The sequence below is a fragment of the Podarcis vaucheri genome (assembly GCF_965113315.1).
Source record: "Podarcis vaucheri genome assembly, chromosome: 16".
Lineage (NCBI taxonomy): Eukaryota > Metazoa > Chordata > Lepidosauria > Squamata > Lacertidae > Podarcis > Podarcis vaucheri.
Window position 1 is genome coordinate 3,802,568 of NC_138754.1, and position 13,404 is coordinate 3,815,971.

General features: G+C 48.1%; 1 protein-coding gene and 1 long non-coding RNA gene across 7 annotated transcripts in view; one reads left to right on the forward strand and one right to left on the reverse strand.

The window, feature by feature from the left end:
• Nucleotides 1-13,404, forward strand: part of PRUNE1 (prune exopolyphosphatase 1) — a 113,166-nt gene that overhangs the window by 72,258 nt on the left and 27,504 nt on the right. The window contains exon 1 of one of the 3 annotated variants that reach the window (XM_082202268.1): nt 6,972-7,249. The exons of 1 other annotated variant lie outside the window; for it this stretch is intronic. In XM_082202268.1, coding sequence (XP_082058394.1) covers nt 7,211-7,249 — 39 coding nt within the window. In that variant the 5' untranslated portion in view covers nt 6,972-7,210. Of the gene's footprint in view, nt 1-6,971; nt 7,250-13,404 lie in introns of those variants that run through there. One more of the 3 variants, XM_082202269.1, reaches the window with a different exon arrangement.
• Nucleotides 226-7,622, reverse strand: LOC309520711. 4 transcript variants are annotated; one of them, XR_014214324.1, is made up of 3 exons: nt 7,608-7,622; nt 3,876-4,022; nt 226-950 (listed from the first exon to the last, which is right to left on the reverse strand). It is a non-coding gene; the product is annotated as an uncharacterized lncRNA (long non-coding RNA). The 4 variants fall into 4 exon arrangements; XR_014214325.1 differs by lacking the exon at nt 7,608-7,622 and adding an exon at nt 6,558-6,682; XR_014214326.1 differs by lacking the exon at nt 7,608-7,622 and adding an exon at nt 6,366-6,380.

Consider the following 13,404-nt stretch of genomic DNA (forward strand, 5'->3'; position numbering starts at 1 on the left):
TTTAAAAAGCGGGTGGGAAAAGATTCCTATTTCAATTTATCCTCTGTTTCTCAACCGGATCTCGCTCGGCGTCGCCTTTCCCGTTTTCAAAGGCTACCGTAAAAGACCTTAAAAGTGGGGGACACAATGACAATTTGGGGTCTGCTGTTTTCGGGGTCTGTCAGGCACTGCTGAGAAAACACGAGGCGGAAATAAAAATGAGAATAGAAACCGATGTTTTTCCCCCAGGCTGGTTTTTCCCTTGCGTTTTCTGCTTCTGGTGGGGGCCACAGAGAAATCAATTCCGCCACCTCCTCTCCAGCTCGGCTTTAAAAATTTAATTATTTAACACCCAGGAAACACAATCGCCGGCCGCCTCTCAATCTCTCCGCTTCCAGATCCGCAAAGGATTATTATCTTTCAAGATCCTTTTTTTAAAAAATGAAAAAGAAAAATCTCCCTTATTTTGTACAAAAAAAATCTTTTTAAAAAAGCAAAGAAACCCACGCCTATATATATATGAAATTAAAAGAAGTAAATTTCCATAAACTGGTTAAAAATAGGATAAAAATGCAAAGATTTTGCTGCACGGACGGTTTGGTTTTTTCCTTTTTAAAAAAGTTATTTTTTTTTTAAAAAAAGCAAAGACAAATGTAGAAGACGAAGGTTATTTGGGTGTGTTGTTATTCCCTTTAGGACGGACTCTGCCCCACCGGCTCCAAACCTTCGCCCTCCTTTTGCTGTCCTTGAGGTTGGGCAACCGCAAACAGTCCCCTATCTTATTTTCATCTGATCTGAGTTTCTCCTTCCGCTCTGAGGCATCCCAGCATATTGACTTTCTCTCCTCGCCGCCAACCACAGCTCACACGCTGCTCTGTCTCTAGAGCGAGTTTGGCGGGTTGTTGACAGCTTGCCTTTGCAGAGAGAGCGGCTCAGCCAGAGGGGTTTTAAATCAGCTGGGCAGCAGGATCCTGGCAATAAAAAAAAGAAGGGAAGAGGGTGGTAAGAGAAACACCTGGATTTTTCCACCTGGACACACCTTCACCTGTGTCCAGTTCTGGGCACCACAGTTCAAGAAGGACACTGACAAACTGGAACGTGTCCAGAGGAGGGCAACCAAAATGGTCCAAGGCCTGGAAACGATGCCTTATGAGGAACGGCTAAGGGAGCTGGGCATGTTTAGCCTGGAGAAGAGGAGGTTAAGGGGTGATATGATAGCCATGTTCAAATATAGAAAAGGATGTCACATAGAGGAGGGAGAAAGGTTGTTTTCTGCTGCTCCAGAGAAGTGGACACGGAGCAATGGATCCAAACTACAAGAAAGAAGATTCCACCTAAACATTAGGAAGAACTTCCTGACAGTAAGAGCTGTTTGACAGTGGAATTTGCTGCCAAGGAGTGTGGTGGAGTCTCCTACTTTGGAGGTCTTTAAGCAGAGGCTTGACAACCATATGTCAGGAGTGCTCTGATGGTGTTTCCTGCTTGGCAGGGGGTTGGACTCGATGGCCCTTGTGGTCTCTTCCAACTCTAGGATTCTATGATTCTATGATTCACCTCGCTTCCACGGAAGAATTTCATTTAAAAGCCATGTCTGTTTTCACTTCCAAGGACTGAAATCGGGGTGGGTCTTTTCCAGACCAACCAAGGGTGGAATTCCCTTCCAGGCAGGCTTTCAGGGGCCGCATGCGGGGGTGGGCGGGGCCACAGGTAAAAGTGGGTGGAGCCATGAGTACCTTTGGACAGTAGGCTGGCTTCCATACATAATCTCTCTCTCTCTCCTCCATCCAAACATGTAAAAGGCACGATCAGGGTGGAATGACGTATTTACAGCAGGAGAAAGCACTCTGGGAGGGTGCAAAGCGAGGCAGGCGAGGGGTGTGCCCCCGGGGGCCACAGGGAGAGGTCCCAAGGGCCATATTACGCTCCGAGGCCCCACCACCCTCAGCTGGAAGCGTTCTTTCCTCTCCCGATTGGACAGAACCATATTTCCTTTCTGGCCCATAAATGGAAAGCACAGAATGGCTCCCCCCAAAGAATCCTGGGAGCTGGAGCTTGATGAGGTTGGAAACTACACTTCCCAGGATTCCTTGGGGAAGTCACATGCTTCAGATGGGAGATGAATGGACTTTAAATGCATGGATCTGCTATAGCTCTCTGTCTTTTTAGATGAAAGCCGGGGATCTAGGTAAATTGGGGAGGGCAGAGCCAGCTGCTCCCCTCCCGATCAGGGAGGGGAATGGCCAGCCGTCAGTCAGCTGAACCCTCAGTTGCCGTGGTTGTCGCATAGCTTTGGGGTGGTGGTTGTGGGGTGTTTTCGCAAGCGGGAAGCCGCCAAGCCGGTCCTAAGGGTGGGGTTGGGGGTGGGGAAACAGCTTAGCTCTGCAGCCTGGTTGGATCCAGGCAACGGCTGGGACCTGGGTTTCAAACAACCCAGGAGGGAGGTGAAGGGGAGAGCAGGATCGGTGCAAATCCACCTTCAGCTGGAGGTGCAACATATAACTCTCCACCCCACCCCACCCAGTTCCCTCAAAATTTATTCATTTTAACCCCCACCCTTTAGCTGAGCGGCTTACAAAGATTGGTAGCAAGACACGGCACACAAGGAAAAAGGGAGGAGGAGGGAGGAGGAAAGAAGCAGCAGCAAGCTAACCTTGGTTACCTATGGGCTGCGCACTCTCCTCACTCCTTCAACGTTTCAATTCTGAATATTATTGTTGTTATTTTTACTTTAGCCACTTTACATTTTGTAGCGCTTTAATTATATATTGTTTCATTGATTACGCTTTGCAGGCTCCTTTGGGAGCAAACACGGGATAGAAATCAGATAAACAGATAAAAATACATTTCTAGGGCTAAATGGCAGTGCAGTGAAATGGTTAGTGTTAGGCTAGGACTAGGTTGCCCCTGGTTCGAATCCAATGGGGACTGGACCTTGGAACCAGGCAGAGGGCCTTCTTGGTAGTGGCACCCTCCCTGTGGAAGGCCCTCCCACCAAATGTCAAAGAGAAGAACAACTACCAAACTTTTAGAAGACATCTGAAGGCAGCCCTGTTTAGGGAAGTTTTTAATGTTTAATAGGTTATTGCATTTTAATATTCTGTTGGAAGCCGCCCAGAGTGGCTGGGGAAACCCAGTCAGATGGGCGGGGTATAAATAAATTATTATTATTATTATTATTATTATTATTATTATGAGTAACCTTAAGATTCTAGTCCTCATGATTCCGAATAAAGAGCCGGCTGAATAGGAACACAGGGAAGCTTCCTTATTACCAAGCCAGCAATTGCTCCATTTAGTTCAGTGTTGCCTACACCGACTGGTAGCAGCTCTCCGGGGTTTGAGAGAGCGGGACTCTCTCAGGCCCACCAGGAACAGAACCCAGGACTTTGTGAATGCAAAGCACTGCCCACCAAGCCAGTTAGACAGCTTAACAAATTAAATACTGTAAATGGAAATGATCTTAAGGGCAAGGAGCGTGTGCTAACAGCCGGTTAAAGAGTCTGGGGCTGTGCAAGCCAAACCTGCCAGTCTGGACACACCCATCTTGCAAAGGAACTCGCACCCAGGACCGGGACGGGTGGGGGGGGGTCTTTGTGTGGCGTAGCACCGGGTCGTGTCCTGTCTGCCTTACCCAACCAGGACAGCCGGCCAGGGTCCAAGACAAGGGGGGAAAGGACGGGGTTTTTTTTTGGGAAGGCTGGCAAAATATTATTAGGGAAAGCTTTGCAAGAAAAAGTGACGGGTGCAGAAGGCGAGAAAGTGGGGCTGTGGGTCAAGGGGGGGCTGGCTGGCTGCTTCTCCGCTCCTGGATCCTAATGTAAACACCCCCTGATCCGAATCAAGCAGATCCAAATGCAGGAGGCAAAATGTGGAGCGACAAGGGACTCTTGGCTCACCTTTCCTTTGGCTTTCATCCCAAGGCCTCTCTCTCTCTCTCTCTCTCTCTGCAAATCTTCCTCCCTTTTTGGATCCTTCCGAAGTTTCTCCCTCTCCTCTTCCTTCCCTTCTTTTTTCTCTCCCCAAATGTGCAGAAGAGAGGAGACCTGGCGGAGAAAAAGGAGAGTCACTTTGCACCGGCTTGTTTACCTTCTCTCCTCCCCACAGAGACATCTATTGGGGCGGAGGTTTTACAGCACTGGAGGGGTTTTGTGCAATGGGTCCGGAAAAAGGGAGAGGAATTAGGGTCAGATAACAAAAGGGCAGTGTTTTCCAAAGCTGCTGACAGCTTTTTTTTTTTAAGGTCTGATAGCGGGTGGTGCCGATCAGAAGGTCGGTGGTTTGAATCCCCGCAACGGGGTGAGCTCCTGTTGCTCGGTCCCTGCTCCTGCCAACCTAGCAGTTCGAAAGCACGTCAAAGTGCAAGTAGATAAATAGGTACCACTCCGGCGGGAAGGTAAACGGCGTTTCCGTGTGCTGCTCTGGTTCGCCAGAAGCGGCTTAGTCCTGCTGGCCACATGACCCAGAAGCTGTACGCCGGCTCCCTTGGCCAATAAAGTGAGATGAGCGCCGCAACCCCAGAGTCGGCCACGACTGGACCTAATGGTCAAGGGTCCCTTTACCCTTTACCTTTTTAGCGCTTATTTTCCGAATTAAAATGGGAGGCGTTACTTTGCTCTCACAAAGGGGAGACTGCAAGGGGAGAGAAAGGTTTGCTTTTGGGGGCGTGGAGGCAGTGACTCATTCAGAAGGGCAACAGGGAAATTCCTCCTGCGATCCCACAGCAATTGAATCGAGCTGTACAGACCACGAGGACTCATTTTCCTGTGGGAGGTTGGATGGAAAGAAGGAAAGAGGCAGAGACACACACAGAGAGGGGCGACAGGCACCCTCCTTGAAGACTTGTATGCTCTGCAGGAATTACTGGACAAATTTTGCCCCATAAAGGGGCATGGTCACAATGACTCACTTCCGGAGCAGACTGCTTGGGTAAACATCATGCAGAGGCACAATGGATGAACTCCCCATCTGTGTATGTGCTTCAGATCTCTCGCCCAAGGAATTTCTTTCTATCTTTCTCACACCTCACTTGGCTCAGAAGCTTGCTGAGATAGGGGAAAGCTCTACCCCATGTCAAATACTCTTTGTTTCCAAATTGTGTCACATCTGAAATACATATTGTGGGAAAAACATTATTTTTTTTATTTGAAAGGATGAGATGCCAGAAAGATTTAATTCGGTACCTGCTGCCTTCCCCGTCGTCCTTCCTTTTTCTCGTTACAAAATATTACCCACCCACTCTCTGGGCAAAGAGATGCTACTGTTTGTGGAAATTTGAAAGCCCTTCTGTTCTAGAATCCAAAAGGCCAGCTCTGAAGGAGGGTGTTTGGAGTCTTAAAGGGGCAGAGCTGGAAGTTCGGGGCAGCCCAGATTTATTTATGTTTATTCAGAGGCTAGTGCCATTGCCTTCAGAATATATGCTGCTGGATTTGCCGCCTCATGTAAGCACTGAAATATACATACAGGCAAATCCCACTGAGTTCAATGGGATTTTTTTCTCCAGTAAACCACATTTCCTGACTCCCAGGTACTTCTCAGTGGACTTTACTTCGGGGTAAATGCACACAGGAGTGTACTGGAAGGACTTCTTGCATTTACCAACATTTATTTCCTGCCTGTCCTCCAGACATGGTTCTCCATTTTGTCCTACCCTGACACCCCCCAAGTGAGCTGATAGCTCTTTCCTATTTATGTTTACTCTGAATTAAGTCCCACTGTGTTCACTGTGTGTGTGTGCTGCAGCCCTGCAGAGCAACCAGAAGTAGGTTTAAAGGTAAAGGTAAAGGGACCCCTGACCATTAGGTCCAGTCGTGACCGACTCTGGGGTTGCGGCGTTCATCTCGCTTTACTGGCCGAGGGAGCCGGCGTACAGCTTCCGAGTCATGTAGCCAGCAGGACTAAGCCGCTTCTGGCGAACCAGAGCAGCGCATGGAAACGCCGTTTACCTTCCCGCCTATTTATCTACTTGCACTGGCATGCTTTCAAATTGCTAGGTTGGCAGGAGCAGGGGCCGAGCAACGGGAGCTCACTCCGTCGCAGGGATTTGAACTGCCGACCTTCTGATCGGCAAGTCCTAGGCTCTGTGGTTTAACCCACAGCGCCACCCGCGTCCCTAGAAGTAGGTTTGCTCTCAGGTAAACTGTGCTAGGATCACGTTCCTACAACGCACTCCTAGAAATAAGGGTATGCATGGGGTGCGCCGCAACATCCCCCGGTTGCGCTGCAACACCCCCCCATTGGGTTATACTGTATGCAACTAAGTGCTACTCAAGACTAGACCCACGGAAAACAATGGGTGTGCCATCAATTTAAATGGGCATACGCTGAGCAGGGCATTGTCAGCTACTACAACTGGCTTGAGCTGATATAGCCCAGCCCCGAATATTCACGTTTACTCAGACGTTTCACGACCCATTGAATTCAATGGGGGCTAGCACTCCCAACGAGTAGACCCATTGAAATGAATTGCGTCTAAGCGAGGTCTATTAATCGGACCCATTTCAACGGGTCTAAACTTAGAAGAGCTTTTGGTATTATGCAACCCCACAGTGGTTCAGAAATGTCGGCGGTGGGACTCGAACCCGCGACTGGCGGGATGGCGGCTGCCCCTCTCTCTCGCTTTCCCGATTTCGTCACTTCCGCCGACGGCGCGGCCCCTACGCCACGCTGGCCCTGCCGCCTGTAGTAAGTACGAGCAACTGTCGGCGCAGAGGCGGGGCGGAAGAGAGCACAAGTGCTCTTCTGCGCGTGCGCACCCTGCTCTGACTGATGCGTCGCTCTGCCTGTCAGGATCAGCCTGCGCCCCTGCGCGGTCGACGTGTCCCGCCCCTTTAAAAAAAAACACCCTGAGGGAATGACGCTCGCTTAACTACCCAAAAAGACGCTCGGTCGCTTGCTAGTCCTTTTGCTCTAAAATAAAATAGTAATAAATAATAACGATGTTGTTGTTGTTGTTGTTGTTGTTGTTGTTGTTAGTACCCCGCCCATCTGACTGGGTTGCACAAGCACGACACGATTGGCCCACATGTAGGCCCCGCGGCGATCCCCGCCCTCGATTTGTTTTCCCTCCCGGCGAAGGCGCCTGCTTGGCGGGGGAGGGGGAGCAGGCCGCGGCGGGAGAAAGAAGAGAGGAGGAGGAGGAGGAGCAGCAACCCTTCCCGTCCTCCTCCTCCTCCTTCCCTCTCGCGGGTTCCGCCAGGCGGCCTCCTCCCCCTCCGCCAGCTCCGCCTCGGACATGGAGAGCTTCCTGGGAGGCCGCAGAGCCGCCCTTCAGGTACCCGCCTCGCCATATATAGAAGTAGAAGTATATAGGCTGCTTTTAAAAGGGACGCTCTCGTGAGAGGAAATTGTGTCACCCGGGGCAGGGAAGTGTATCTGGGTGCGGAGCTGTAAATAGGATGGATATGAGTGTGTGTGTGTGTGTGTGTGTACAGCATCATATCTGTATATATATATATAGTGTGTATATATATATATGTGTGTGTATGTGTGTGTATATATGTATATATATGTGTGTGTGTCTATACACATACACACACACACACACACACACACTGTATATACACACTGTGTGTGTGTGTGTGTGTGTATATAATATACAAACACACACAGTGGTACCTCGGGTTACATACCCTTCAGGTTACAGACTCCGCTAACCCAGAAATAATGCTTCAGGTTAAGAACTTTGCTTCAGGATAAGAACAGAAATCGTGCTCTGGCGGCGCAGCGGCAGCAGGAGGCCCCATTAGCTAAAGTGTTGCTTCAGGTTAAGAACAGTTTCAGGTTAAGAACGGACCTCCAAAACCAATTAAGTACTTAACCCGAGGTACCACTTTATATATATATATATACACACACACACACCTACATACATATATATGAGAGAAATAGATTACTATTACAATTTATTGCCTGCCCAACAATTGAAACACAATATTAAAAACTGTTTGAAACAGCTTAAAATTACAGCAACAAGGTGGGTCCTAAAAAGCCATACATACATACATACATACATGCCTTCCCCTCCATATTTGTGTGCATATACATTTTCCCTATTATTATATTACTTAATAGGGTTGCTATATTTCAAAAAGTGAAAACGTTGACCTTATTATTATTTGGCCCAAAGTTGTTGAGCTATGTCTATATCTGATATGTATATATCTTTTTCTTGGGTAGAGTCGTCATAGCGATCCATAGTCCTCTTTTGTGTCCATGTTTTGCTCTTCAAAATATGGCAACCCTGTTTTTCCGCACTGACTGGCAGCAGCAGCAGCAGCTCTCCAGGGTTATGCCAATGTGGGGTTGAGCCTGGGACTGTCAGCACGCACTCTGGACCCCTGAGCTACGGAGGTCTTTTGGACAGCGGGTACATACAGTGGTGCCCCGCAAGACGAATGCCTCGCAAGACGGAAAACTCGCTAGACGAAAGAGTTTTCCGTTTTGGAGGTGCTTCGCAAAACAAATCTCCTATGGGTTTGCTTCGCAAGACGAAAATGTCTTGCGAATTCCTGCGGGTTTCCCCCCCTCCCCGCCCTTTTTCTAAGCCGCTAAGCCGCTTATCAGCTGATCCGATAAGACGCTAATAGCGCTAATCTGCTAATCCGTCAATGGGCTTGCTTTGCAAGACAAAAAAACTGCTAGACGAAGAGACTCACAGAACGGATTCTTTTCGTCTTGCGAGGCACCACTGTATATGTCTGTACAGCTGTGATAGGAATTTTATGGTCTTAGATATATGGTAATGTTCACAAGCGTACCAACCAAGCATGTACATAGATCAGCACAGGAAGACCGACCTGGAACCATTTTGATTCCTAAACCGAGCAAATGTTTTCTCTGCAAGGTCAAAGTGGGAAACCTCCCCATTGTCTCTTTCTTCACAAATCTTGTCTTCAGGGCACATTTAAGATATGAATAAGGTGTGAGCCTGTGACCTGGCTCAGGAACTAAGTATTTATCATTACAAAAGACTGGCCAGGCTACCCAGGCAATCCAATCAGGTAACCTGCCAGACAGGAGATGAACAACATTCAAATTTCTGTTTTAGACCGCCTTTTCTGTGATGTAGATATGATGTATCTGAGGGGTGGTCTTAGGTTACACCCCTTCTGTGATGTATGTATGATGTTTCTGGGGGTGGTCTTGATCTATAGGGTGGCAATTTCAAAAGTCTTTATAAGGCCTTGCGCGCCATTTTTCTGGGTCCCTCCTCTCTCCTGCGGGTGAGGGGAGCACCCTGTTGCAACAGATCAATAAAGATCAAGCTTACTAGCTTCTTTGCGTCTCGATATTCTCTGCTTGGCCTCTGTTCTTTTCTCCTACCAATAGGGAACCTATGTAAGGACTCTATGTGGGCTCTTGGATACCCCATAAGGGAAAAGGGCAATTTTTGTTTACAACACAGTCGTGCATTGGAAGTTGAACGGAATCCGTTCCGGAAGTCCATTCGACTTCCAAAACGTTTGGAAAACAAAGTGCATCTTCTGATTGGCCCCGAAAACAATGCCGACAGCTGAAACAGATGTTCGGCTTCCGAAAAACCTTTGCAAACCGGAACACTTACTCCTGGGTTTGCAGCATTCAGGAGTCGAATTGTTCGTCAGCTAAGCCGTTTGGGAACCAACGTACCGCTGTATCTAAGGAGTAAATCCTACACAAATCTGTAGTGGGGTCCCTAAGATGGTTGGATGGTGCCTTCTATGCCTCCTTCCAGTAGTTCCTGCTGGTGCCAAACATCTTGCTCTGCTTTCCTTTGGACCACTGATATGTAACAAAGGAAATCCTCTGTGTTGCAACATAGACAACTCTAAACAATCACAGGCAACACATGGCTAATACAGTGGTGCCCCGCAAGACGAATGCCTCGCAAGACGGAAAACTCGCTAGACGAAAGAGTTTTCCGTTTTGGAGGTGCTTCGCAAAACAAATCTCCTATGGGCTTGCTTCGCAAGACGAAAATGTCTTGCGAGTTCCTGTGGGGTTTTTTTCCTCCCCCCCTTTTTCTAAGCCGCTAAGCCGCTTATCAGCTGATCCGATAAGCCGCTAAAAGCCGCTTATAGCGCTAATAGCGCTAATCCGTCAATGGGCTTGCTTCGCAAGACAAAAAAACCGCTAGACGAAGAGAATCTCAGAACGGATTCTTTTCGTCTCCGAGGCACCACTGTAATGTTCTAACAAAGTATTTGTAACATGTATTATTTCAACAATTCTTAAACATAAAATATGTTATATCATCACCAGCTGATGAAGAGTTACTATCGAAACAGTTTGTTATCCGGAAAAACTGTTCTACGTTTGGAGCGTCCATTACCGCACGGTTACAGGATTGTGACTGTTGAAAGGATTACAGTCATACCTCGGGTTACAGCCACTTCAGGTTGCATTTTTTCAGGTTACGCACCCGGCAAAACCGAGAAGTACCGGAATGGGTTGTTTCCGGGTTTCGGTGGTCACGCATGTGCAGAAGCACTAAATCGCACTTTGCGCATGCGCAGAAGCGCCAAATTGCAACCCATACGTGCACAGATGTGTCGCTGCGGGTTGTGAACGCTTCAGGTTGTGAACGTGCATCCCGCACGGATCACGTTTGCAACCCGAGCGTCCACTGTATTTGCCTCTTTGATACTGATTGATTACATTCTCTAATTTTGTTTATGCAAAATTGATTGATTTTCATTATCTGTGACTCCATTACATATTTTCTGTTTAAGAATTGTGAAATAACACGTGTGACAGATATTTTGTTAGAACATTATTAGCTGCGCATTGCTTGTGATTGTTTAGAGTTTCATTCGGACCACAGCAGCAAGGCTGAGAGGAGGGTCTTGTTATCTGGGCAGCCCAGGACCTCCAGACCGGCTGCCCAAGCTTGCGCCCAGGGGAGGTCGCTTCAGTGCTGCCAATGCAGTGGTTTGACTTTGCGCCCCCAGAGGGGCACTCCATTGTCTCTCGAGACAGACGGGTGCCAACAACAAGAAGTCAACCCAAAGTGGATGGTCCTTTGCTAAGCACAGTTCCAGTTACTTTTCGTGTCTGCAAAGGGAGTTTGCCGTTGAGACAAAGAGCGGTTCTTTGCCCAAGGGTAAGGTGAGGCTCCGCGTTCTTCAAAGCGACGATTCGGTTCCAGGAAGGACTGAACCGGCCTGCGGTGGCTTTCGAAAAGCTGGCAGATGTTTTAGGATTCTCCACCATGAAGCAGCCTAGTAATTGCGAGAAGGGGTTAGAAAAGGAAAACAAGAAAAAGTTGTTGCGCTGAGGGTTCTTGTTGTTATTTAAACTCAGGGGGTCCAAAAATAAGAAACGGGTGTTTTGTTTTGTTTTGTGTTTATAAAACTTGTTTTTCTGGAACGAACAATGAGAGGATTGTTTAAGGAGGCCTGCGCCAATCTTGTGCCCTCCAGATGTGCTGGGGTTGGAGTCACGCAACAAGTGGAGGGCACCAAGTTGCTGAAAGCCGGTTTGAGGACAAACTAGATTCGTTTGAGGTTCAATTAAGCCTGCTCGTCAGACAGGGATTAGACAAATTGGTGGGGGATCAGTCCGTTGGTGGCTTTGTCTCTGGCCACCCTTGCAACCCTCCCCACCCCTTAAGCATATGTGGAACCTCAGGCCAAGCAGATGAATGCGGCCCCCAAGCCTCTCTATCCGGCCCTCGGGACTCTCCTCAGGCCACACCCCTCACCAGCCCTGCTCCACCCCTTCCTTGAGTGTTTCTGCCTGGCTGGAATGTGTCCTTGAACTCTGCTCATGCCTCTTGCTTGCCAGATGGAGGTCTGTGCGCATGTAGAAACTTCTTGACTTGTGTCTGGAAGGCAGCCAAATTTACAGAAGAGTCACGTGCATCGCTGCGCTCTCTTTTTTCCTGGCCCCCAGAAGGTTCCCAGTGAGAGGATGTGGCCCTAGGCCTGAAAAAGGACTGCCTGCCCTGATATATGGAAAGGCGGTACAGTATCTAAAATTGATCCAGTTAGATGGAACTTCCAGCTTCAAAGGCAGTCTATCATTGATTACTGGATGCCCAAGACAAATGGCAGGATCCACCATGTCCTGCTGGGGATTCTTCTTACATTCACAGTCTCATGAAAGTTCAGACCTGGAAGCATCTTTCCAGCAAGGAAATCAAAGAAGAAAAAATCCTAGGCAGCTGAATCCATCTTTTTTTCCTTTTCCTAAATATGCTCTATTGGAGGGGGGAGAGAATGAGAGTGTTTCTGAGCACAAGCAAAGTGCTTTTCCAAACCTGTCATATAACCACAGTGGTTAATATATATTATTATACCTGGGATTGGGACCATTGCCTGGAGCTCATGTCCGGGATGAAATCTAGGGTGAGCGGCACCTCTGTTTCCTTTTGACAATCACTGTTTTATTTGCAGTTGCCATAATGATTTATCCCCCCCCCTCCTCCCTTTGTTGGTTTGTGTAAGAAAAAAGCCATCTGCGCTGGGCGCATTGTCAAAGCGTGGCATCTGAGTGCTTACAAACTCTTCTTCTATACGGTTTATTGTGTGTATCTTGTGTGCTGGCCACATGACCCGGAAATTGTACGTCGGTTCCCTCGGCCAATAAAGCGAGATGAGCGCCGGAACCCCAGAGCCGGTCACGACTGGACCTAATGGTCAGGGGTCTCTTTACCTTTTTATGCCCAGCATTAATTCACAAAGCTTCTACTGTGTTGCCTGTAATAAACGTAAATCTGCCCTTATTCCCTTCTGGGGGACACAAGAGTCCTTTGCAGGTTCTCCATCGGTCAGAGAAAATAACAGGCCAACCAGAGAATATTGAGAAGCAAAGCAGCTCGTAAGCCTGATCATTATTGAACTGTTGCAACAGGGTGCCCCCTTCACATGCAGGGGAAAGAGGAGGTCGCAGAACCAAGGTGTGCCCGCCCTTAAATAGACGTTTTCAATTGACAGCCCTGGAGTCCAAGACCACCTCCAGAAACATCATACATACATCACAGAAGGGGTGTAGAGTAAGACCACCCCCCCAGATGCATCATACCTACATCACAGAAAGGGTGGTCTACAACAGAAATCTGAGTGCGTTGTTTACTTCCTGTCTGGCCAGTTACCTGTTAATGCTCACTTGATTGGATACCCTGGGGAGCCTGGCCAGTCTTTTGTAATGATAAATACTTAGTTCCTGAGCCAGGTCACAGGCTCACCCTATTCATACACAGACATACCCTTAAGACAGGATTTGTGAAGGAAAAGACAATGGGGAGGCTTTTCCATTTTCCTTGACCTTGCGGAGAAATCATTGGTCAGTTTGGGAGTAAAAATGGCTCCAGGGCTGTTTTCCTGTGCTGCTTCAGACATGTGGTTTATATATTTATGTACGTGTTTGCTTGGTACGTTGAGGAACATTTACTATATATATAAGACCTTAAATTTTTTATTTCACGCCTTTCTGTCGCCTTTTCTC